General features: G+C 38.7%; 3 protein-coding genes across 6 annotated transcripts; 1 reads left to right on the plus strand and 2 right to left on the minus strand.

The window, feature by feature from the left end:
* Positions 1-37: 37 nt before the first annotated feature.
* On the plus strand, positions 38-2601 carry LOC129239725 (histone deacetylase 11). The gene is made up of 5 exons (XM_054875500.1): positions 38-516; positions 591-701; positions 765-1231; positions 1926-2034; positions 2096-2601. The coding sequence occupies exons 1-5, from the start codon at positions 280-282 to the stop codon at positions 2249-2251; spliced, it is 1080 nt and encodes a 359-aa protein (XP_054731475.1). The 5' UTR covers positions 38-279; the 3' UTR covers positions 2252-2601.
* A 3551-nt stretch (positions 2602-6152) lies between these two features.
* On the minus strand, positions 6153-14816 carry LOC129239768 (nicastrin). 4 transcript variants are annotated; one of them, XR_008581938.1, is made up of 8 exons: positions 14628-14816; positions 14233-14334; positions 13413-14132; positions 12523-13330; positions 12248-12459; positions 7975-8185; positions 7027-7481; positions 6153-6960 (listed from the first exon to the last, which is right to left on the minus strand). XR_008581938.1 is itself a non-coding variant. In XM_054875506.1 (7 exons), exons 1-7 carry the CDS (start codon positions 14695-14697, stop codon positions 6622-6624), a joined length of 2145 nt encoding a protein of 714 aa, XP_054731481.1. In that variant the 5' UTR covers positions 14698-14816; the 3' UTR covers positions 6153-6621. The 4 variants fall into 4 exon arrangements, 3 of the variants coding, with proteins under 3 accessions (XP_054731481.1, XP_054731480.1, XP_054731478.1); XM_054875506.1 differs by lacking the exon at positions 7027-7481 and having other exon boundaries at positions 6153-6643; XM_054875505.1 differs by lacking the exon at positions 6153-6960 and having other exon boundaries at positions 7011-7481; positions 14233-14331.
* A 1750-nt stretch (positions 14817-16566) lies between these two features.
* LOC129239809 (DNA-directed RNA polymerase II subunit RPB2) lies at positions 16567-20806 on the minus strand. The gene is made up of 7 exons (XM_054875507.1): positions 20653-20806; positions 20344-20567; positions 19353-20274; positions 18266-19288; positions 17741-18192; positions 17349-17670; positions 16567-17270 (listed from the first exon to the last, which is right to left on the minus strand). The coding sequence occupies exons 1-7, from the start codon at positions 20669-20671 to the stop codon at positions 16702-16704; spliced, it is 3531 nt and encodes a 1176-aa protein (XP_054731482.1). The 5' UTR covers positions 20672-20806; the 3' UTR covers positions 16567-16701.
* Positions 20807-26781: the final 5975 nt, after the last annotated feature.

Consider the following 26781-nt stretch of genomic DNA (forward strand, 5'->3'; position numbering starts at 1 on the left):
ATAAATTACATCCGGTTTGCACACAATTTCAATTTAATATTCGCAGAATCAGAAATAACGAAGCGGAAATTTGCTTTTAAACTAGCTGTACTGCTACGTGTGGTGTGTTCAGTGCGTGCGGTCACTAAATTGATAATGGTGGGCCTTTTTTGACGTTTCATATTTTTACAAACTTCAGTTATTGGACCCTCAAATCGTCGCAGAAGTATGCAATCAGATGTTTTGGTTGTTTGATTATTTTGTGCCATAATTTGTATAAAATCATGAATACGACATAGAATGAAGCGTTTCACAGAAAAAGTGCATCATGAGCAGCAAAAAGAAGTGGTGTGGGTGATGCGCGATGAAGATGATAGGCAAAAAGAGCAACAGCCAGGGAAGCGGAAATCAAATGCGGAAGAGGAAGATGCAACTTTTAAACTACCAATTGTTTACTCAAATAGATATGGCGTCAAATTTTGTGGTATGGAAAAACTGCATCCGTTCGATGCCGCTAAAGGGGCACATGTACTGAAAGTAAGTGCATACCATACCTATTTTAAGTTTTGTTTTAAATCAATAAATTACGAGTACAAATACACTTTACTCAGTTCTTATTGCAAAACGAAGTATTGTGGCCGGGCCAATTTTATGAACCAGCTGAGATTACAAAGGCAGAGCTACAAAAAGTGCATACACGCAAATACTTACGCGGCTTAAAGGTGCAATATTCTAATAAGACTTTTGTTTGTGCTTCTATTAATTTCATTATTATTACTATTAAGTGGAGTTTGAATGCAGCCAAAATCTCCGAAATCCCTTTACTAGTTTTCGTGCCTAATACATTTGTGCAACGCGGCTACTTGCGTCCCATGCGTTTTCAAACTGCTGGATCTATATTAGCTGGTAGCTTGGCCTTGCGCTACGGTTGGGCTATTAATTTGGGTGGTGGATTTCATCATTGCTGTGCTTATAAAGGCGGCGGTTTCTGTCCCTATGCTGATATTACTTTGTTAGTCACAAAAACATTGGAGGAGGAGCATGATGTCGAGACAGCAATGATTGTTGACTTGGATGCACATCAGGGAAATGGACACGAACGTGATTTTTACGAAAATGACAAAGTTTTCATATTGGATATGTACAATGCGGCAATATATCCACGCGATCACGAAGCGAAATTGGCTATACGTTGTGCAGTGGAGCTAAAGCCACGCACTGCGGATGAGACTTACTTGAAGAAATTGAAAAGGTATGTATGTGTATGTGTGCGAGAGTAGTTCATGCGAGGACGGGTCAATAAGTCCGTGACTTTTTGTATTTCTGACCTCTTTACTGAAAAAGAAATACTGCTCCTGTCAACAGGCATCTGCCAGTTGACTCCTGTCAAAATTTGAACGTGCTGCGTCCGTTAGTTTGTGTTTTACAGCTACTTTTATCAGACTACCCAGTAATTCACAGTCGACCACAAACGCAATCGTGTAACAACTTCACAGGAAGGTTTGGCGTTGTTTAATCGCAATATGGAGGAGTTTTTGCGCCGTTTTGTAACCGTGAACGAAACATGGATCCATTACCACACCAGAGACCAAACAACAGTCGAAACAGTGGGTTTCTGAGGATGAATCGGCTTAATTAGCACACGAAATTCAGTTTTCTCCATTTTCTCCTCAAATTACTGGGTAGTCTGATAAAGGTAGCTGTAAAACGCAAACTAACTGACGCAGCACGTTCAAATTTTGACAGAGTCAACTGACAGATGCCTGTTGACAGAAGCAGTATTTCTTTTTCTTTTATTGATCCGCCCTCGTATAAATGCGGGTTTGTAAATCATTATTATTTCACTGATTATTTGTAACATTGAAAATATGAGTTTCTCTAGAAGTTTTAATGCGCCACCTTTTATAAGTTTCTTGAAATTAATTTATTGCATTACGTCACGACAGGTCGCTGAAACATTCTTTGAATGAGTTTCGTCCCGATTTATTGGTATATAATGCTGGCACCGATGTCCTTATAGGCGATCCACTAGGACTACTCTCTATCACGCCCGAGGTATGTGTATATAATCGGAAATCGTTTGATTTTTCTGCTTACTTTTATGTAACCACTGTAGGGCGTCATGGAGCGTGATCAATTTGTTTTTGCCACTTGTCGTGAGCAACGCATTCCAATTGTTATGCTACTTAGCGGCGGTTATTTGAAGTCGTCAGCAAAAGTTATAGCCGAATCTATTATAAACTTGAAAGCTAAGGGTCTGCTTGTCTGCTGAATGACATGCTTTTGCGCCATTTATAGTGATGAATAAATATGGATTAGAGGCTTAGTATTAATGAAGCCAAAGTTTTTCAACATTTGCAACTTGTGCATTAGCGTCGAAAGCTCGATAAACTGCAAATCTATTATACTACTTCAATGGCATATTACGAAGTAAAATAGATATGGATAAAATTCATTAAGTGTTCCTGCAGATTAGTGTATTTACAAAATTTGCTTAGATGTGCTGTATCCATATTTTTAATATAATATTTATCGATATACACAACGCTGTAACTGATTGTAACTAAATTTTGTGATGTAATATTAGAAATGCAACTTTACATTCCATTAATAAAATGAAATTATTTATAAAATAAAAAAAAAAAATTAAAAAAAATTCAAATAAATAATAAAAACAAATAAATAAAAAGTAAAAAAAAAAATTAAATAAAAAGTTCTGCTCGTTTTTCATTTTTTTGTTGAATAAAATAAAGTTTTTTCTCACAGCGCACAGTGGTCCGGCGGCCGGACAAAATTCAATTTTTCAACATTTTTGAAATAAAAATATGATAATGCAGATGTTTTCTTAAATATTCAAGGTAGATTTCCTGAAAATATTACTTTATTTAAAAAATTTTTCGTTGTAATTTTTGACTTTAAACATGAAATTGTATGCAAATCGTACTTCATACAAGAGTTTCATTTTCATGTCTGCAAATAAATATTACCATTTGATTGTTAACCAAATATTGAAAAAAAAAGATAATTGAATATATTAACGGAAACAGTAATAATTCTCTTAAGTTGTGGTACAAAATCCAATTTTTTTTTTGAAATTTCAAAATTTTTCGAAAAATTTTTTTTTAAAGATCATTTTTTCGAGTGGTCCACACCGGTCCACATATTTCAGCTATGATCTCAAACTGAAACCTGTTGCGCAAAGTTGCGCAAATTAAAAATAATGTAGCTTTTGTGCATTTACCCACAGGCAAAACGTTACATATGGCTTATGCAATTTTGTGTAAAAGACAGAAAAAGACATCACAGACCCCATCAGCATTAAGAGACAACTAAAAAAACAATGACAGATTTATTAAATGCTTTGCTTTGTTCATCAGATGTAGTTATAATTACAAAAACTAAGGTTCCGAAAAACAAGCCAAAACCATTTTCAAAAATTTGAAAAATGATCCAGCCTCAGAAAACAGCTCATCAGAAACCGAGTATTCTGAATCATAAAAAAAAATTAAAAATGAAAAACAAAAAAACAACTAAATATCAAAAAAAAATTTAAAAACTAAAACAAAAAAAAAAAAATTTAAAATTAAAAATAAAAAAAAAAATTAAAAAAAAAAAAATTTTAAAATTAAAAAAAAAAAAAATAAAAAATAAAAAATAAAAAAAATCTAAAACCAAAAAAAAAAATGAGGAGAGAATAACCTTACCGTAAACCTCCACGTGGTACTCTCTGGGGTCGTGAAAAATGTAAAAATGAACTCATCAGCTAATTACGGAAGTAACAATGTATTTATAATATAGTATTCAATGAATTTAAAATTTGCTAAAACTAAGGTCAGGTTCGTCATCACTGATCCTTAAAACCCCTAAATATATGTTTTCAGCTTAATTAAATGAGTTTTTGAATTTTGTCCGCCAACGCCTTCTGGTCGGACCACTGTGCAGCGGTCGCCCCTCGGCAGGCAATGGCAAACCTTCTAGTGTATTTATGCCATGAAGAAACCGTTCGGAGTCGACTTAAAACCTTAGGTCGCTCCATTTGCGCAACAATATCAAAATGCACGCCACAAACAGGAGGAGCAACTCGGCCAAACACCTAAACAGAAGTGTGTGCGTCAAATATTTTTTTTCCATTATTTTTAGTAATTACTTCCACAAGCTATATTTGAATGCATCGAACTCAGATTGTTAAACTGTGCATCTCTCACGCGCATTGCCTCAAAAAGATGCTCTATCATATCCTGATTTAAGCGACTTGTCAGGATGTATTCCATACCGTTTTGGACCTGGACATACCGAGCAAGTTCTTGCTCATAAGCACACCTGTTTGAAAACGAAATGTTTCCCTAAAAGTTTTACTTTTTCTCCACTTTTACTCAAAATTTCTAGGTTTAAAATAGCCGATTTATCAAGAGGCTAGTTACCAAGACGAATCTATTAAAGATGGTGTTGATAAATCAGCAGAATTGTTTTTTATTCTTTCGCCGCGTCCACGTGGCTGTCAGCACAGAATGAAACAAGGCGAAATCATTATTTGCTTTCTAGTTTCTCAATACTTTCCTTTGACAATCAAACGTACAGAACAGTATTGTTGGTCTAGTGCCACCACTTTAAAGATTTTTATCAGAAATAGGCTTTGCATTCTAAAGAAAAAAGTGCGTGTAGCGTAGTACACATAACAGAAGTGAAACTCTCAAGGCAGACAAAGACAGAGGCAGAGACCCGAGAGAGAATGATAGAGGGAGAAAGAGAGAGAGACCCGAGGGAGAATGAGAGAGAGACCCGAGAGAGAGAGAGAGAGAGAGAGAAAAAGAATATATATCTAAATAAATTCACAACATTTGCAGAGAATACAAATAGACAAAATTTACAAAAACCGTAGAAGAGTTGACCGGTGCAGGTAAACGCCGTACACAAACCGTGGCAACAACGCACACTATTCCGAGCGTTTATCACTCGCACAAACGCAGCGATTCCAGGACCGCAGCAACGGTACAAATTACCGCAATGCAATACCAATAAATCCGAATACCCGAAAAAATTGGGACCAAAAAACGCTCCAAACAGTAGGCACCAAGGTAATATAACGCCAAAAAGTAGGCACCAAAAATATATTTCCTACACGTTTACAGCAACAAACAAGCGCCAAAAAGTAGACAGTGTTATTTCTTACTAGAAATTAGCAACCACAAGGAAAAATTCGGGGAAAATAGCCTAAAGCGTATCTAAGATATATATAAGGTATATCTCTCTCTCTCTCCTTTTCCTCTACGTTATATCTTTTTTCTCTCCCCTTTTCCTTTCTGTTATATATTTTTTCTCTCTCGCGTAACGAAAATGCCCAAAACGTTGCATGGCCTTGAAATTTTACTCTCCATTCTCGCTGGTACATCGACGCTTAAGAAGTTTCACTTCAAAAAATCGAAATTTTTGATAAAAAAAAATCCTCAGGCACGAGCTTTTTATGTTTTTCAAAAGCAATATAAATTTTATTGAAATTTATCAAGGGTTTTTAAGATACAGTGCTCGAAGCATAGTCCAGTTAAAAAAATATAAAAATAAATAAATAATTGGCGCGTACACTTCTGTTAGGTGTTTGGCCGAGCTCCTCCTCCTATTTGTGGTGTGCGTCTTGATGTTGTTCCACAAATGGAGGGACCTACAGTTTCAAGCCGACTCCGAACGGCAGATATTTTTATGAGGAGCTTTTGCATGGCAGAAATACACTCGAAGGTTTGCCATTGCCTGCCGAGGGGCGACCGCTATTAGAAAAATGTTTTTATTAATTTTGCTTTCACCGAGATTCGAACCAACGACCTCTCAGTGAACTCCGAATGGTGATCACGCACCGACCCATTCGGCTAGTAGTTTTGAGAAAAACGCATTTAAAGTTTTTGTTTTTGTTTATTTTTGCCCGAGCGCCCTTTGTTAATTGTTGAATAACACGAAAAGTATTTGTCGGATTCACTTCAAATTTTCACACAATATTTTTAAGATATTATACTTTAAGAAAATGAAATTTCTTGAAAATTCTGACTACCCCTAACACTTTAATTTGATCTTTGTTAGAATATGAGTTAATCACGCTCACATCTCGTTTCAAACCCGCTTTGTGTTTTTTCTTCAATATTTTTATTTATAAAAAATGAAATCATCGGTTATTATTATTTTGACTTTATTATGTATTCTAGTAAATGTCTGTATACAATATTATTGTTCATACAAGAAACATACATTTTTGCATTAATGCATTTCAAAAGAATTTCAAAAACACACACGAAACTTACTTGACAAACTGCGTTTGTTTCTACGAAATTACGTTTTCACACGCATTTATATTATAAATAAATGAATGACACTTTCGTAACATTCGTTGAATAAAAATAATTTTTTTTTTCCATAAAGCACTTATAATTACGATATTTTTGTTTCTCTTATATGTATATACAAAAAATAGTATATAACTTTGACTTACTGTCTATAGAATAGTAAATTTAGAAATATATAATTTATTTGAAAAATACGAAAGTAATTGCTATAAGTAAACTTTACAATTTATAAGTAAACCAGAGTATCGTTAAAATTTATTTGATTAATTTTTTTAATATTCATACACAATTTTTTGCCAATACTGCGATTGCTTAACTATAATGCACTATACGAATATCTGGAAACATATTGAGTAATACAAAGTTAATTAGTAATGAAATAGAATATCAACTTGTCTTTTATAGCATATATTAGTATGTACCAATGTGTTATTGAGTTAAAAAATGAGATTACAAAACGAATTGCATGAAGATGTCGTATGGGCATATGACACACACAAAGTCCACATTATTGATGATTAAAAATTTAGTACTTATTACGTTTGCGCTAAACAATTAGTTCAAAATGTATGCAAAGCAAGAATTTATAGTAAGACGCTTTTAAATGGCGAGTGCAATCAATCCAAGGAACACCCTTAAACTCGTGTCTGCAGTACTACTACAATAGCATATTTACGGATTGTATTTATAATTTCACTTTATTTATTATTTTTTTTTTTACCTTAGTTTAACTACTTTATTTTATGGTATCGTGGTTTTTATTTTGGTAAAAATGTAACAACTTGGCAGCAGTCTTTAAGTGTAGTACGTACGGCAACTGGAGTGTGTGCGTCTCTGTTTGCATCAGCTTGTGTCGAATTGTACATATATTTTGTTACCAATTAACGAGTGCTCTAGTGTATGCTGATTGTGAACTATTTTATAACGGTTAGTTGAAACAGACGGTGTGTTGGTGTTGGAGAATGGTTTTAGTGTGGCTGATGATTATGAAGATATTGGATGAGTAGACAGTACAATTATTGTTTTGTTGTTGTTGTTGAGTGTGTATGTTGTATATTTTGGCATTTCCAATTAAATTTTAATCAGAGAGAGACGGTCCTGTCATTTATGTTTACAACACATTGTTTTGTATTATTATTATTATTATTGTATTAACAAGCAGTTGGAGCCGTTAACCTAGAAGAAGGCAACAAATGTTACTTCGCTGTTTACATATATAGAACTTTTAAAATACGTATACATATATTTATATAAATGGATATACACAATGCATGCCAGTTTCGATGACAACCACTTAGTGAACATCCCTGTATGACATATTTGCAAAAAATGCTGACACTTGCGAATTCCTGCATAACACGCATGCAAACGATCTAACATACTGAACATACTGCATATAACTGAATATACAAAATTTCATAATGTATTATACGTAACGGAACTTGAAAATGAGATATTGTTGAAATTTGTTAACTTTCACTTTGATTAGGACTGAGTTTTCCAAAATTTTTCGCTCGTAAAAACCTCGGCCTAAGTTAGCATATTTCAACAATATTTAACACATTTAAATACAAACATCAAACTGTGTGTATGTATGTGTGATTGGTCGTGAGTTTTAAACATGCCGAATGAGCTGTTATTCCCGAGAAGCAATGCTAAAATTACTTACGCATCGGAACTTGTCGTTGCGCCTTCGAATAGCACTTCCGAGCGACTGCTAATGATGTAAACCAAACAAAACGATATTATCAGCACAACAATGCCAATGGAGAGTGTGATGATTTCATGTATTCTGGACGGCCGTAGGAACATGCGTGCACTGAACTGTGTCCAAGTCGACTCAGTCCAGGTTGAGTATTCACCAGATTTCCAATCATAGTCTAGTGTAGAAAATATTTAGTTATGTTATTAGTGGGTTATACAATATGAAATAATTTAATATAAATAAAAAAAAAAAAATTATAATAACCGATCCTGGAGGTGTTTAAAATAAAAGAAATTCATTACTTTTTAGTACTTAGTTCTGCCTTAAGTTCTGTTACAAGTTAAGCCCGTCATAGATATGAAATTATGGCCCCTATTATGAGTTAGATTCGATCTTCGATATTCGTTGGTTGTCGAAGATCGAAAATCGAATGTCAATTTGTTATTATGAGCGGTGCAGCCCTGTCGAAATTTTCGTTGTATACCGAATTTAGAGTCGAATGCAATTTTGTTTTCGATTGTGCAGCGTATTGTGGGTAAACTTGTTAAAATGTAAGTTGTTTGCGATTATTTATGGTTTTATAGTAACCAAATAATAAATATATACTAATTTTGTTAATTTTATGCAGGTCGAAAGTCGTGAGTACCAAACAGCAATTAGAAAGGCTAGTTTCATTAATGGAAGAGAATCCACATTTCGCAAAAGGGATTTGCACCAAACTTCAAGCAGCAAAAAAATGGGAGGGATTTACAACGGAGCTGAATTGCTTGGGACCACCAGTTAGAACGGCAGCAAAATGGATTAAGGTTAATAATGTTTTTTTTTGTGATGTTTATAGAAATACATTTTTATTTTCCCTTGGTAGGTATGGGCTGCAATACGTAGAGGAACTGAAATACATATTTTTTTCGAATGACGAATAATTGAATAAAGAAAATTTATAACAAAAATAAAACAGAAACTGTGGCGTAAAGGTTTCTATTTAATACTTTTTAGATTTTTTTATAATATTCTAAGAATTTCATTTCTTATGTTTTCTGCTTCTCCGTTATTTGGCTCCACTTCAATATCTTCAGCATCATCGTTGAGGGTCTCATCGGATAACTCTTCATCCGGAAGTTGAACATTACTCAGTGGAAGCCATTTCTAGGGGGTTGGATGCGCCCCTCAACTATTTTCTACTTCTAGCTAGTTCCGCTAATCTTTCATCGTCCGATAAATCGTCGAACCGCAACTCCGTTGTACTCATTTTCACAAAAAATATTTTTTTTAACTTTTAAAAATGTTGTTAGCAAAGAATTTCAACACAATCGGTTTTTCTCTTATTTTGATTTGCTGTATCAGCTGAGAAAAGATTATCTATTGTAAATGCGTCTAACGATCGAAATTCACAATAGTCCTATTCTTCAACGAATGAGCACCATAATACCAAATGAAAATTCGTTCGATCAGCACTTTCGACTACAGTCGAAGATCGAATGTTGCTCATAATAAGGGCCTATAATACTTTTTTTTATTGAAGTTAGCTTTTTTTAATCATGTAAATATTAAAAAAAATTTTATTTTCATAGGGAATGATCACCATTTGCTTCGTTTCCACGACAGTCGGTTCTACGTTACCGAAACGACCCGGATTTATATCCGGCCAAGGACTGTCACTCCAGCAGCATTCACCGTATGTAAGTATAGGGAATGTTTATGCTGCTACAACAACAACAACAACCATTTGCTTCGAACGATTAGCGTATTTAGCAGCACGCACGGTTTCCATGACGTTGCACCTCCTCGAACCGAAATTTTTTGAGACCCTCCAAATTTCTGTGAGGTCTTTGTCAGGCCATGTTCTGAATTATGACCACAAACTATAGTTCAGGAATATTGTTTTTAGCCACTGCTGGGTGGTTTTTGCTTTATTGACTCCAGCGGAATTTTGCTGGCACATCCTCGAGAGAAAGTACTGCTGGACTGCTTCACCACGCCTTCTTAGACATCCTCCTGGTACACTTTTGCCCTGGTATTTACCCATTTTTCGCAAAAATTAAGAGATGCAACGCCTTTACAAGTCACTTCGCCACCAAACCATTAAGGAGGCTGGTTGGTGGCCACGTTGAATTCTTGGAAGAACATTTTTCCGTCTTTACAAGTTTCAGCATAGATTTTGTCGTTTTGTTTATTAAAAACTTCTTCAACAGTGAAAATTTTCTCATCTATTAATGGATTTTTTCATGGTCGTTGACTGCGTGCCAGCAAAGAAGCTGCTTGCATCTGTCGAGTATAGTTTTCTTCGCGCGCGTTGTCAAAAGATGACCAGTTGAACGACGGAAGGCTTTCATGTGGAGATCATCTCTAATTAGTCTTGATGTGGATCTGGTCGATACACTCAATTCCCTGGGCATGATTTTCTGCTTTCTAAGGGGATTTCTGCGAATTCTTACTCGCAGACAGCTTTTATGGCTGCACTGGTTTGAACCACGCGAGGAGGACCACTTCCTTTTCTGTCTGTCACTTCCGATGTTTAGGACAAACGATTGATCGTGCGGTAAACAATCATTCGCGAAATTTAAAGTTCTTTCAGTAATTTGTAAATCTCACTTGGACTTTTACCACACTGTATTGCAATCACTGCAATCCGATTTTCTTAGCTCCCAACTCCATTGTTAACAAGCGAAAATTTCCACGATGCAGTATAATTTATGCAATCGTTCAGGTACAATATTTTATAAGAGCGTTCAATTGTTGGCGTATGCCGATGATATCGATATCATCGGTCTTAACAACCGCGCTGTTCGTTCTGCCTTCTCCAAACTGGATAAAGAGGCAAAACCAATGGGTTTGGTGGTGAAGGAGGACAAAACGAAGTACCTCCTGTCTTCAAACAAACAGTCGGCGCACTCGCGTATCGGCACCCACGTCACAGTAGACAGTTTTAATTTCGAGGTTGTAAAAGACTTCGTTCATTTAGGAACCATCATTAACACCGATAACAATGTCAGCCTTAAAATACAACGTAGAATCTCTCTTGCCAACAAGTGCTACTTTGGACTAAGTAGGCAACTGAGCAGTAAAGTCATCTCCCGACGAACAAATCTAACACTCTACAAGGCTCTCATCATACCCATCCTAACGTATGGCGCAGAAGCGTGGACGATGACAACATCCGATGAAGCGACGCTTGGAGTGTTCGAGAGAAAGATTCTGCGTAAGATTTTTGGACCTTTGCACGTTGGCAACGGCGAATATCGCAGACGATGGAACGATGAGCTGTATGAGCTTTACGACGACATAGACATTGCGCAGCGAATAAAGATCCAGCGGCTATGCTGGGTGGGTCATGTCGTCCGAATGGATACAAACGCTCCGGCTATGAAAGTATTCGATGCGATACCAGCTGGTGGTAGCAAAGGAAGAGGAAGGCCTCCTCTGCGTTGGAAAGATCAGGTGGAGAAGGACTTGGCTTCACTTGGTGTGCCCAATTGGCGCGGGTTAGCACGAGAAAGAAATGACTGGCGCGCTTTGTTAAACTCGGTCAAAATCACGTAAGCAGTTATCGCGCCAATTAAGAAGAATAATTTATGAGTAGACAATGCATACGAACAAAAACAAAAATAACGGTACTTTTTTCTGCGAATTTGTTGTAAAATTTGTCACAGAATTTATAGCAAGTCTAAGTATAGGGTTGTTCAATAGGTGCGCTTCAACTTTTTTCCGATAGGGAGGGCGAACGACGCAATATTTTTTATTTTTCGCTTGTCATTTGTAAACTTCATTAGTATACATTTCATCATGGAACGCTACACACTTGAGAACGATTGCAAATCGTGCAAATTTTTTATGAAAATAATCGTTCTGTTGCTGCTACTTTAAGAGCATTACGGCCATTTTACGGTCCATTTAACAAGCCGTCCCGTTTTGGGGTTATGTGAAGTCATTGGTCTACAGTAACAAGCCGGCGACGATTTGTGAGCTCTGAGCCAATATTGAACGCGAAATTGCTGGAATTTCGGCCGATTTATGCAAAAGAGTGGTCGAAAATTGGGTTCAACGATTGGACTTCGTAAAACGTGCACGCGGTGGTCATGCAAAAGAAATCGAATTTCATACTTAAATGTATATGTTCAAATTGGATAATAAAAAAAAATTAGTTAAAAAAGTCAAACCGTTTGTGTTTTATTTAAAAAAGTTTAAAAGTTGAAGCGCTCTTACGGAAAAACCCTATATATGTAGTTTGCTTACTTACTCTCGATTAAAAATGCGGGACTCAAAGCGGGGCTATAGTTCTGCGTAGTCCGTCGACATTCGCCTACACCTTTTTGACCGGTAATCCATTGTAGCGGTAATGGTTTACAATTTGCTTCGGTAATATCTGGTTCTTCCGATGACAATAATAAGCCGAGTAGGCGATAAGTCCAACCGGCAGACTCGGCCGGGCTGCCAGCAACACTGATATAACTGCAAATAGTAGAAGTGTAATGATGTGCCCACATATAATAAAATTTTACATTCGCGATTTACCGCATTGGTGGAAATGGCAGGCCAGGCAGGCTATTCACAGGCGAAGCGTCTTTGAAAAGCCGACAATCAGATGCTTGTAGAAAACAATGCAAAATCTCATCCACTAACAAAGGACTCGCATATTGCTTATCTGTACGCTCTTGCATTAAGAGTAATTGCGCCAATGTCAATGCCACACTTGTTGACACATTGCGTATCTTCATTTGTAATGAATCGGCAGTGAAAAAGCGTAGTGCCTCCTCTGTTGACATGAGCTTAGTGTAGTTTTGTTCAGTGTAGTTACCGTAGGTGAAGTTCACGTTTGCCGCATTGTCATAGATGGAGTGATAGTATCTATTCTGCGGCTTCGCGTTTAATATAAATGCAGGGAATGTTTGTATTTTACGTAAGAATGATTGTGCTGAAGTAGGCGGCAAATTTTTGCCCACATTTAACTCAAATTGTATATTGAAATTTTGTCCATGCGAACTCAAAAGCATTGCGAATGCTTTCACTTCATCGGTGGCATTTAATGCATGCACATTTATTGTCGAAATATCATCTAATGAGCCAATATCGATCATTAATTCAACATTTTCGAAAGAGATCGGCGCTGTTTGGGTTGAGCTTAAGGGGAACTCTAAGTTTTCCATATCATAGACTAATCGTTGTGAGCCGATATAATCGTACGATTCGCCATTAAATATAACAAAGAGTATATTGCTTTTCGTGGTTAAATCCGCATAGTTCTTTGGAAGGTATTGTTTTAAAGTTGCCGCTAAACTCATTAATGTCGCATAACCCATTAACGAATCCATGGCACCCAGACCTAAAAATTATTTAATTAATAGATTTGTATTGCTTATATTTGATGTATCTAAACGTACTCGAGCAGATTTTATATTACTCACCTAATCCTTCAAACATTGACGTAGTATCCATTCTACAACTGATTAAAATAAATTTTTCACTTGGGTCAACTTTGCGTACTTGAGAACTCTCTTCGGACACTGTACTTCCTACGAGGTTACGTGGGTAAAGTGTGCCATAAACATTGCTGCCCTCTAAGGGATCGCAGAATTTAGTGGGCCCCAAATTGTTGATGAAATTCGTACGACGCATGCAAACTTCTGAATTAACCGCAGCCGACATAAATGTAGTTACTTCTACAGCGCAAAGACTTCGTGTAGCATGTCCTTCGTAATCGAAATTGTTAAATTTGTCAAAACATGACTTCAGCTTATAGACCTCCTCTTCGTCTGCTATGTAATATATGGGGAAGGGGAAGTCTTCATGTAGCAGTCCAGTACCCCAAGGATTCCACGAATTCGCCGCATTTTGCGTATCGCATGTCGCTGTTTCCTTGCTGTCAGGCAATAATAAGCCACTATATTGATTTGGGCATGTAAGTTCATGTGAGAATTGAATCATCTTATCGACATCGTTAATGAGCAACACTACAGATATATTATTTTTGCCTTCGTTCTTCAAACGCAGCATATTTTGGCGTGTGAAGAGGCGAGGTGGTATCATCGGTGCATATGGAGGCGCAGGTGGGTTTCGCAGTAAAAATTCAAAATCTTCTACAACTTGTATTAGATGCAGCGCACCAACGGAGCCGAATTGTTTTGCTGTTGCAGGAAATAAACGAAAATTAGTATATGTATATGCACAATTAGGTGTGTGTGTGTATGTATGTGTATGCACACAGAAATCAAAATATAAACTTACAAGAGCAACCTGTCTGATGCGTGCCATTGAGGCGTCTGAAACAGCTGGCACCGCTAATGCTTGTGTATATTTGATCGCGTGTTCGCTGACTGTCGCCGGCTACTTGATGTAGTGATGGAAAGATGAAGTATGCACAAAATATATGAAAATATATCAATATTTATGAGTCACTGATAACAATTAACTGGAGCAGCAGGAAAGTCAAAGTATCAAAAGTTGATTTTACTGCTGAGGACTTGTTCGCAATGCTCGCACCACAAGCGGAATATTGTTAAACAAACAATATTAATGTTATTAGACAAATGTAAAGAGTATTAAATTTACTCCAAATCTAAAACGTCCACAGTGCAATGGAATGACACACGTCTGCGGTTATGGGGGCGTTAGCGACTTACCCAATACGCCGTTTAAGCCGATCAGTTGCAGGACTAGCAAAGAAATTTTCGTTTTTAACTGAAGCCACATTATAAGCTGCAGCCTGCTAAATTTTTAATGAAGTCTTAAATTTTTGTATAAAAGAATGCAACTTTATCTGCTGCAGCTGATCACCGTTTTCGTTTGCGATTAATGTTACGCGGTGTGTTCAGTGTATGCTACATTTATCCAAAAGTATGTTAAGTGAGTTCAAACAACATTAACCCGTGCAGGGACAAAGGTGAAATAGCAACTGTATGAAAAATATATATTTTTTTATTATAATGAAATTATACGCCTTTCGAAACCTATGCAATGTGAAAATAAAACGAAAATAGTATTGGGTAAATTTTGTTAATTAATAATATGTTTTTCAACAAAACAAACAATTTTCAAATATATAAATATTTTTTCTCGGGCGGATAAAAGATGCTCTCGTTAGAATGGTAATACTAGGAGGGATAGAAATTGGGAACATCGCAATAACATAGACCTGGCTACTGTGTATAAAATTGTTTTTAAATTAAGTTTTGAAGTTTTTGCCAAGAATTTTTTTAACTATAACTTAAATTGCAGGATAAAAATCCATAAAACGCCAGGGTATTCTACTTTTTTTTTAATTTCTTTATCATAAAACTGTAGTGTTGCTGTTGTTGTAGCAGCATAAACATTCCCCATATGAAAATGTACGGTGAATGCTGCTGGAGTGACAGTCCTTGAACAGACTGTCGTGGGAACGATAAACTGTAATTGTTTAATCCGTTAATACGGCAGCTTCTTTTTCTCTGTACCGTTACTACGATAGTTTCTTTACTCATTTACACAATTTACACGTTTACACTTTTGGTTTATTCCAACTTTTTCTCGTTAGGTCTATGCGACCTTCGGGATTCTGCTGTTTCCGTGGCGCCGCAATTTAATGGCGGATTCTTTTAGAACTCGACAAAAGAAAACGAAAGGAATAAGTAAAATTTTTTGATATCTCGCTTAGTTTTCGAGATATTGAATAAAAATACTGTGGATTGCGTAGCCGGAGTTGGACTGATGAGGGTTATTTTTTTGAAGCGCGGGATATCGAAAAATTTTACTCCTATATCTTGTCTTATATCGCCGAATTCTATCGAAACTGAAGAAAAAATTATTATTATTATTTTTTATTTAATATCTCGAAAACTAAGCGAGATATCAAAAAATTTTACTCTTTCATTTCGTTTTCTCGACAATTCTATAAGAATCCGCCATTAAATTGCGGCACCACGGAAACAGCAGTATTGCCCGACCTTCTTATCGAGGAGCCATTTTGCGACTGTGTCAAGAATTTAAGTCTGAAGTATCGCACTAAGAAGTATTAATAACTCAATATGTGACATTTCCAGAATGTAAAAATCAGGGATTGAATTGCTCCGCTATTCCCCTGTTTTCATTTTTGTTCACGCTATTGCTTTGAACTGAAACAGATAAGTAGTGAAACAGTTAGCAGAAAACACGGGATCGATTGTTTTGCTCCGCTCCAAGCTACGGTTCGTTACTGCTGTTTGTAGGTTAGGTTAGGTTAGACTTGGTTGTTAGTAGCTAAGAGCAACAATAAAAAGAAATTTAAGTGCTCTCTCTAGTTGGAATAGTGAGAGCACCGCAATTGTTTTGTTGGTATTGCTGCTACAGAGTAGTTAATGCAAACACCGGTACGAATACTAATAACACAAATCACCCTTTGATCGTAAAATACTAAAACAAAAGGTAGTCCGAGTGTATTTCTGTCAAAAGCCATTTGCCATTCAGAGATTATCTATGATTCAGAGTCGGCTTGAAACTGTATCCCTCCATTTGTAGAACACCAACAAGCCGTACACCACAAATAGGAGAAGGAACTAGGTCAAATACCTAACAGAAGTGTACACGCCAATTATTTATTTTATTTTATATTTTCTTTTCTTTATTTGATAAACTGTAGTACTGTAATTTTTTTTTGAATGCAAATTAAAACTAGCATATCGTCTATTCAATGACGCACACAAATATAAAAGGATCATTGTTTTTTCGCACTTCGTTTGAAGTCTATTGGACAACCATGAGTCGCGGTGCAATATTCATCGACATTAGTTCCTGGAATAACAGCTTGGCGGCGTACGGCAAGCGGACTTGCGATATTTGTGTTTTATTTTTGCAACCTTTGCACTCAAAAGTATTATTGCGCAAATTAGCAATAGCGATGAGACCGCAGAAATTGCAAATGTGCACGCGATAAGGATCGGAGACTTCGAAGAGACGTTCGCGCAGGAATTGCGCGGCACCGTGCGATATCTGACAATCACGTTCCATCTCACCGAAACGTAGACCACCATCACGCGCCCTACCCTCCATAGGTTGGCGCACCAAAATCTGTACGGGACCGCGAGCACGTGAGTGAATTTTATCATCCACCATATGCTTGAGACGTTGATAATAGGTAGGCCCTAAAAATACTTGGGCATTGATTTTGCGACCTGTATGGCCGTTGTACATCACTTCGTTGCCACGGAGATGATAGCCATACTCTTGCAGGAAAGTGGAGATTTTTTGTACGTTGACAGCATCGTTGAAGGGTGTAGCATCACCGATTTCGCCTTTGTTTGAGCCCAATTTTCCTATAAAAAAAAATTAAAAATTTTTATTTACTTGTAAATCTTTTGAAAAATCAAAACAAACTAATTTTGTATAGCTACCTTGCAGACATTCGATTAAATGGCCAATGGTCATACGAGATGGAATGGCGTGAGGGTTAATTATAATATCGGGGGCCAGTCCCTCACATGTAAACGCCATGTCTTCCTGGCGATATTGGATACCGCAAGTACCCTTCTGCCCGTGACGTGAGGCAAACTTGTCACCAATTTGTGGTATGCGCACTGAACGCACACGAATCTTACAGAACTTATAGCCCTCACTATTTAGCGTTAACATCACCTGATCCACAATACCAGTTTCGGAATTACGTAGAAAAGTGGAAGCATCTCGCTTCGTGAAGCGTTTTGTAGTGCCATCGAGCTGAAAGCAAAGATACATTTTGTTTTTTTTTTTGTATGAATTCAACAAAATTACTTCTAAACTATTTTACCTCATCATCATTTTCAGGTAAAGTAATCGTTTTACCTATGACCACATCATCACCGGACACACGAATACCAGGCGCGATAATACCATCGTCATCCAACTTGTCATAGTGAGCATTACGCATGCCTTGGCAAGTTTGACGATTGGGCTTTTCAAAGTTTTCTTCCTGATCGCCAATGCGCTTGTTTTCAGAATCTTTATATGAACGGTAGAAAACGGAACGGAAGAAGCCACGCTCCACAGCTGAGGCATTCAAGATGACAGAATCTTCCTGATTGTAACCAGTGTAACACAAAATGGCTACTATTGAATTGATGCCAGCTGGCAGCTCTCTGAAACGTAGATACTCCATGGAACGTGTAGTGACCAAAGGCTTCATGGGATAGTAGAGTACGTGCGCTAAAGTGTCCATCCGCACGTGGAAGTTAGTGATGTAAACACCCATAGCTTGTTTACCTACAAAAACAAAAAAAAGAAGCTATTCGTTAAGAAATATTTCTTCAGATATGAATGTTCGTGGTAATAATACCCATAGCGCTTTGATAGGTGTTACGTGGACTCTGGTTGTGATCGGGGAATGGAATAATAGACGCGCATACACCTAGAATCATAGCCGGATGGATTTCGCAATGCGTGTATGTCGTACAGTAGGCATAATCTTTATCCTGTTTCAAATCGTATGGCGACATGGCAATCATCACAGTCTCCTCTTCCAGTGTATCGATATACTCCACCACACCTGAAGCGACCAAAACTTGCCAACTATAATTATTGTAATCACGTTCCTTCAACATGTCCACATGCGTCTTCTTAAGCAGTAGCGAGCCATTTTCTACAATCAACAGTGGACGACAAATGCGTCCCGCGTCTGTGTAAATTCTTATTTCACGATCACGAATATCGCGAATCATTGACACTTCCGAGACGATGATATCCATTTGACGACGCAATTTGCGCAGAGTTGCCATCAACTGTTCGGGGTCACGATGTATGCCAACCCAGCAACCGTTGACGAAAATCTTCGTTGCATCGGCGATGGCAGAGGGTGCGATTTCCTCCAAATTTTCCATAGACCATTCCTCCAAGAACTCTAGAATGGGCGAAGGCTGCGAACCAACAGAAATGTACGCCATAAGCGCCAAATTCTTTACCAGCCCGACAGCGGCGCCTTCCGGTGTTTCGGCAGGACATAACATGCCCCACAAAGTGTTGTGTAGCTGACGTGGTTTGGCCAGTTTACCATCGCGTCCAATTGGTGAATTGACACGCCGTAAATGGGACAATGTCGAAGCGAATGTGAGGCGATTTAACACCTGAGAGACGCCAGCACGGGCCTGATGTGCCTTCTTCTGATCACCCCAGTTGCCAGTGGCCAAAGAGTAACGCAAACCATCAGTAATGATATTCGTTTTGATGGCCAACTCCAAGTTGAAGTCCTTTCCACGATCGATGAATTTCTGTGTGTACATGCGCACCTCTTTCATCAAGTTTTTAAATAGCCCACGGAAGAGGAAGGCCAATAGCGGACCGGCTAGATCCAAACGCTTGTTACCTTTTAAAAAAAAATTAAATATGTTAATGTATGTAATAATAAAATAAATAAATGCTTATCCTACCGTAGTGATCACGATCATCCAATTCGCGCCGACCTAAAGACGCCAAGAGCAGTCGATGCACCATATAGCCCAAAAAGTATGCTTTCTTCGTTTCACAGAAATCGGACACGCCTACATGTGGCAACATTTCTTTTTGTAAAATTTCCTTCGCGTATTTAATACGTTTATCTTTTGTTACACCTGGTCGTGCACCGCGCGCGCCAATAAAATTGAGCGCCACATTCTGTTCTTGCACAACGAAGGCTTCGTCAAGTGATGGTTTTACCATTTCCATCATTTCAGGATCATCAAAGTCATATATGATGTGTTCCAAAATGTCACGATCTGCTACGAAACCCAAAGCACGGAAAACAATCATAATTGGAATTTCTTGTTTGATGTACGGTAAAATGGCGATTATGCGTTGACCAATGGCCGATTTTTTGATATTTTGTGAACCACGCGCCATCATATTAACCCACAACGTAGACGTCGGTCTGGAGCTGTGTTCGAGACAAGAACGAATTTCCGATTTGTATGCATATTTGCCATCTTTCATGCTGAATACATAGACAGTATTGGTGGCCATTTTCTCTTGAGCAATCAGCACTTTTTCCGAACCGTTAATGATGAAATAACCGCCTGGATCCAGCGGGCATTCATTTAACTCGGTCAAATCACGATCTGTGAGCTGTGAGAGCAGACAGTATGTGGAACGCAACATAATGGGAATTTTGCCAATGAACGTTTTCTGATGTTGTGTCTCAACTGGGTCGGCCCCTTCGACAATTTTAGTTTTTGTAATGTCCACATAGAGTGGTGCCGAGTATGTAAGGTTGCGCAAACGTGCCTCGTTCGGCATCATAGGGCTTGGAGAACCATCCTTTTCCCAATGTGTGGGCTTGGATAGGTAAATTTGCTCGAATTTGAGCAGAAAACGCGGCTATTTGACACGGATAAAATTAGTTCAAGAAAATCTGTAAGCAAAAAAAAAAAGTAATTAAGTACTCACAGGTGTCTCGATTTCACCAGAAGTGTGTTGCGCTTCGGCTTGCAAATCAATTGCTGGCGAGTCTTCTACAATACGCTGGACGGACATTTGTATAAATTCGTCGAAACTGTCCAATTGCTGACGCACCAAACCCTTTTCGTCGAAATATGCGTTAATAACAATCCAGCAAGCTTCCTGCCACAACTCATGGGAGATTTCCTCCGCATTTTCTTCCTCGTACATTTCTGCAAAAAATTAAATTTAGTAATGGCGACGCAGCACCCAGGTGGTGTAGCAGAGCTTAGCCAAAAAAAAACTCAATTTACTTACCATCATCTTCGTACATCATTTTTTCTGTTTATGAATTCCTTAGGAGGAATTCTTGCAGATACGATTACTGCAAATTGCCTTTTTATATTAAAAAAAACAATACTTTATTAGAAAAATTAAAAAATTCACACCAAGAATATCACGAAAAAATGCCTCTTAGTGAACTGTCAAAACGAAACAATGACAGCCGGGGTGGCAGCTGTAGGAAGAGAAGCGCCGCCTATTACTTACAATAACGGCGTTAAAAATGGAATTACAACGGCTTGTTTGTTATTTAATGAGAAATTTTAAAATAATAGCCGAAAGTAAATTGCGGTGGATATGTTTGAACAATATCATATTCTGTTCAAATTTGGCTTCAAATCTGGTTTTGTTGTTGTTATTGTAGCATCATAAAACATTTTCTAATTTGGGTATTATATGCTGTTACGAAATTCTTACGTTTTAATCCAAATAAAATGTCTCTGAGTTCGACCACTGGATTGTTAAATAAAACCCACAAACTAATGGCAAAAAAACTTGCTTTATTTAATTTCAGTACTTAATCGTTTTACTTTACGTTTCCCATACATGTACGGGGATTGCTGCTGGAGTGACAGCCCTTGGCCGGATTTAAATTCGAGTCGTTCCGTTACGTAAAACCAACTGCCGTGTGAGTATTTGGTAGTTTCTATTACTTTCACTTCCTCTTCACAGACAAGTAATTCCCCTTCCTTTTGTTTGTTTATTCGTGGAGCCTGACGACACAGCGAATTCGGAAGGCACTATCTTGTATTCTATCATCCTGCCTCTGCTTCGCTTGCTTCTATTTGAGTTCATCTTTGGTTGGCGGTGTGGTATACTGCAATTGTGTGCAATATGTCCAGTGATACCGCAGTTGCATCAATTTATATACGAGCTGCTGGGTCGCGTCATTTGAGAAGAGGGTTCTAGTTTTATTCTCCTTATTGTTCCTTCCCGCGAGGTAGGCTCTTCAACTCTAACCCGACGGACTTTGTGCACAATCATGCTCAAGAGGGCTGGCTTTTTCTGTGTCAGTGCAAAAGATACTGTCTCAACAAAAGTCCCCTTCGCTGATGAAGATGATGCCCGTTTCGAGTCTGGATCTCGTATACCTCTTATACTTTAAATATAAACCTCCACCCTTTCGACTTCCCAAATTAAACACCCACGTTCTCCCGCTTTCATCGGAAGTATCTTGGAGTGATACTTGACTCCAAGTTCCATTGGAAGCTACATATTGAAAAACGGGTAAAGAAGGCCAGTATAGCCTTCTACTCCTGCAAATCTATGTTGGGTAAAAAATGGGGACTCAAGCCACAGGTCGTGCTGTGGATGTACAGTGTAGTGGTTTTGCCAATTTTAACGTATGGGTGCCTGGTTTGGTGGGGAGTTCTTCGGAAGGGTTATAATACGAGTATCACTGAACGGGGGAGGGTGCAAAGGACTGTATGCATTGGCCTCACCTGAGCATGTAAAGCTTGCCCTAATGCTGCCCTGAATGTCGTTTTGCACTTACTTCCCATCGACTTTTACGTTATTTCCATCGCAGCTCAAAGTGCAATCAGGTTAAAGGAGGTTGGACTCTAGAGGCAATCTCTCAAGGGACATGGTAGCATTTTCGCGCAGTTAACACCGTATTTTTCCGAACTTCTTTGAGGTTCGTGATAGGGAAATTTTTCCGAATAGGCAGGATGGGATCGAGGGGAAAATCTACGCCGAAACTTGCATCTCTGTCATCACTGACGGTTCCGAGATGGAATCGGGAGTCGGAGCAGGGGTTTTAAATCAGCCAATTCATCCTTTCAAGTGACGAATACTGCTAATGTTTTTTAAGCAGAAGTCTTTGCGATCCTGCAAGCATGCAAAATGCTTAGGGAACAAGGGAGAGAGGGAGATATATGCATTTTTCCGATAGTCAAGCCGCGATCAAGGCTCTGACGACGCCATAGTGCAGAACGAAACTAGTTAACTCCTGTAAGGAGGAGAACAAATCTCTTGGGTGTACAGTAGGCCGGGTCGATTTGTGGGGAGGCAAAAAAATCGCCCATTGCTCTGTGAAAATCATATTCTAGGGATCAAAATAAGAAACTTTGCCGAAGGAACCATACCTCTAAAACAAATTCTGATGTCCCCCAATTTGGGTCGAACTTTTTAGTTTCTTTTCTCATGTAAAGGCCAAAAATGGTGATATTTTGAAATGATTGTATGGGGAACCCCCCAGGGGAGTTCCAGGGGGTGTGCCACTGGCATGGGTGGATCGGCCGTCCAAAGTTAGTGGGGGTCGGTTATACATTTGGACTCGATTGGAGCACTCTAAATGGGTCAAAGTGGGATTTTTCGTTCGACCGAAATTGGGGGACATCAGAATTCGTTTTAGAGGTATGGTTCCTTCGGCAAAGTTTCTTATTTTGATCCCTAGAATACGATTTTCACAGAGCAATGAACGATTTTTAAATCGACCCGCCCTAGTGTACAGGTAACATTTCTCTAATCTGGGTTCCAGGACATAGAAACATAGAGGGAAATGAAATTAGTGATGAGCTTGCCAGGAAGGGGACTGAATTGACCTCAGAGACCTCCTACCCGGTCATCGGTATCCCCCTGATAGTTGTTAAAAGGGAACTGTACACATTTTTTCTCAGGAAAGCGCAGAAAAGATGAAGCTCCAGTTCTTCACGTGCTATTTCGAAAACTCTTTGGCCCCAGTACAATATACGAAGGACTCAGAAAGTCCTTTGGACTCCTCGCTATTCCATTTCTAAATTCGAAGCTGTGTTTACCAGTCAGTGGACGATCGGCCCACACGCGGAAAAGCTAGGGTTACTATTTAACCCCCCTTGCAGAAGCTGTGGGGGACGGCAAGGTCTTATTTGTCCTCTGGCAGCGATTTGTCAATTCCATCTGGAACATTTGCTACCTGTGGTCACTCCCGTAACATCTCTCTGTTGCCGCCATCAGACGCTCATAGTTACCCCATCGGCTTCTGGAACTGCCGGCAGTACTTCGGAAGTGAAATCCTTAAGAGAAACCATCAGCCCAGCGACTTTATCCGCAGTACTCCAGCGATTTGTTTTTGGTGTTATTTCAAACTGGAGCTCAAAATTTCGGAATGGAATGGAGCTTTTACTATGGGACCACTGGTTGAAATATTCGGACGATTCAATTGTAGTTCAGAGAGGCGAGTCTTTATTGCATCTTCTCTTCTTAATTGGCGCGATAACCGCTTACGCGATTTTCGCCGAGTTTAACAAAGCGCGCCAGTCGTTTTTCTCTCGTGCTAACTGGCGCCAATTGGACACACCAAGTGAAGCCAAGTCCTTCTCCACCTGATCTTTCCAACGTTATATGTGTCTTGTCTGCTTCTAACTCTCTACCTCGAACTTCTATGCTTTTAACTGGTTTGTCCAGCTGCGCATTTAGTTTCGACGTCAAATATGTTGACATTTGTGACATATGGGATAATATTTTTGCCAACTGCAATGACGTTTCCGATAATATTTGCGCTGAAATTTGTGATATTGCAACCATAATCCCATTCTTGTCTATTACTGGCAAAGATCCAGGATACTCTGCTTTCTCTTTCAGTTTGGTCGATGATTCTTCTACTTCTAGCAGGCATACATATTCGTCTACATCGACGTCCTCTGCCTCCATATCCTCGCATAGCAGGGATTGAAACTTTGCTTTGTTTCCAAAAGCTCCGTTTGGTCATTTATAGATACAAGGTGGGCCAAAATTAGTCATCCAATTTTGTTTATGAAAAAGTTTCTTGAGGGAGATCCTGCAATCTGTGCCAATTACGGCGGAATTAGTCTTCTAAATATCGCCTATAAGGTTCTAGCGAGCGTATTGTGTGAAAGGCTGAAGCCCACCGTCAACCAATTGATTGGACCTTATCAGTGTGGCTTTAGACCTGGAAAGTCTACCATCGACCAAATATTCACAATCCGCCAAATCTTGGAAAAGACTCATGAAAGGACACCATCCAGGACACACACCATCTTTTCGTCGACAAAGCTGCATTCGACAGTACGAAAAGGAGTTTCCTGTATGCCGCGATGTCTGAATTTGGTACCCGCGCAAAATTAATACGGCTATGGTCAACACCAGCAGCGTTGTCATAATTGGGAAGAACCTCTCCGAGCCGTTTGATACCAAACGAGGTTTCAGAAAGGGTGACTCGCTGACGTGCGACTTCTTTAACCTGATGGTGGAGAGGATCGTACGAGCCGCAGAACTTAATCGCTCAGGCACAATTTTTTATAAGAGCGTACAATTGTTGGCGTATGCCGATGATATTGACATCATCGGCCTTAACAACCGCGCTGTTAGTTCTGCCTTCTCCAAACTGGATAAAGAGGCAAAGCGAATGGGTCTGGTGGTGAACGAGGACAAAATGAAGTACCTCGTGTCATCAAACAAACAGTCGGCGCACTGGCGTATAGGCACCCATGTCTCTGTTGACAGTTATGGTTTCGAGGTTGTAAAAGACTTCGTTTATTTAGGAACCAGCATTAACACCGATAACAATGCCAGCCTTGAAATCCAACGTAGAATCTCTCTTGCCCACAAGTGCTACTTTGGACTAAGTAGGCAACTAAGTAGTAAATACTCTCTCGACGAACAAAACTAACACTCTACGAGCCTCTCATCATGCCCGTCCTAACGTATGGCGCAGAAGCTTGGACGATGACAACATCCGATGAAGCGACGCTTGGAGTGTTTAAGAGGAAGATTCTGCGCAAGATTTTTGGACCTTTGCACGTTGGCAATGGCGAATATCGGACGCGATGGAACGATGAGCTGTATGAGCTCTACGATGACATAGACATAGCGCAGCGAATAAAGATCAAGCGGCTACGCTGGGTGGGTCATGTCGTCCGAATGGATACAAACGCTACGCTCCCGATGCGGTACCAGCTGGTGGTAGCAGAGGAAGAGGGCGGCCTCCTCTGCGTTGGAAAGATCAGGTGGAGAAGGACTTGGCTTCACTTGGTGTGTCCAATTGGCGCCGGTTAGCACGAGAAAGAAACGACTGGTGCGCTTTGTTAAACTCGGCCAAAATCGCGTAAGCGGTTATCGTACCAATTAAGAAGAAGAAGAACTTTCTTATAAATAAAAACAAAATGGTTTTGAGTGATTGAAATCTTTATTTTGACGTTCGCGTACTCCATTGCTTGTCTGCCTGTATGCTGTAGCTGTCTTGTTCGCAGGTGTCAATTATGATTGACATATGACACCATTTGCACAAATTATACATCTTTCATTAGGGTGATTAATTCTGCGCCACATTGCATAGAGGTACCTGCTATCCCCGATCGATAAACGCACTAGCTGAATTTCCTATTTATAAATTCAAAATACACAAATAAATCAATAAACCCAGTCGACAGTGAATATTAATTGATCATTTACTCAATCATTATCTTGTTTGCATATTTAAGTTTCTATTTATTTTCTCTTTACTTCGCTATTATCTCGGACATTCTTTAAAAGTGCTAATAATCACAGGTTAGAGATGAAATGAACAATGAAGAAAGCATCGAAATGTGAGCCAAGCATCACATAAAACAAGGTTGTTAACAATTACATACATACATATGCATATTACAAAAACAAAAAAATATGTATATATAGTAAGAATGAACCATCATATTTTTGATAGCATCTAAAATTAAAAATTATTATTAAACTGCTAAAAATTAAAAAAAAAATCCATCTCGTCTGTATTTGTTTTAGTTTCGAGTGCAGAGCAAAAGTCGATGGGGCGCCGGCAAAGGTGTTTGAACTGCAAAAAGCTAAACAGACCAGTTTTGACCAGCTGCAAACATAAATAATAATTTCAGCATTCTTAGCATGTTTCAGCATACCATCGTCACAATGCGTGCATATAAAGTGGCACAGAAAAGCTCTACAAACCACCCAGTACCAACCTGCTCCGAGCAACTTGTAAAGGGTGTTTCAAGGGCAGGCCATATTTTTACTTCTCTTTCAATCACGTGTTAGTTTTACACTAACAGTTAGTCGTTTAAAGTTTGCGCTGTATTTCGGGTCTTTCAAAAATGACGCCTAGATGTTAGTAGTGAATAAGTCTTAGACGGTACCTGTTTTATGTTATCTTTAATT

This window comes from Anastrepha obliqua, chromosome 1, assembly GCF_027943255.1.
Source record: "Anastrepha obliqua isolate idAnaObli1 chromosome 1, idAnaObli1_1.0, whole genome shotgun sequence".
Lineage (NCBI taxonomy): Eukaryota > Metazoa > Arthropoda > Insecta > Diptera > Tephritidae > Anastrepha > Anastrepha obliqua.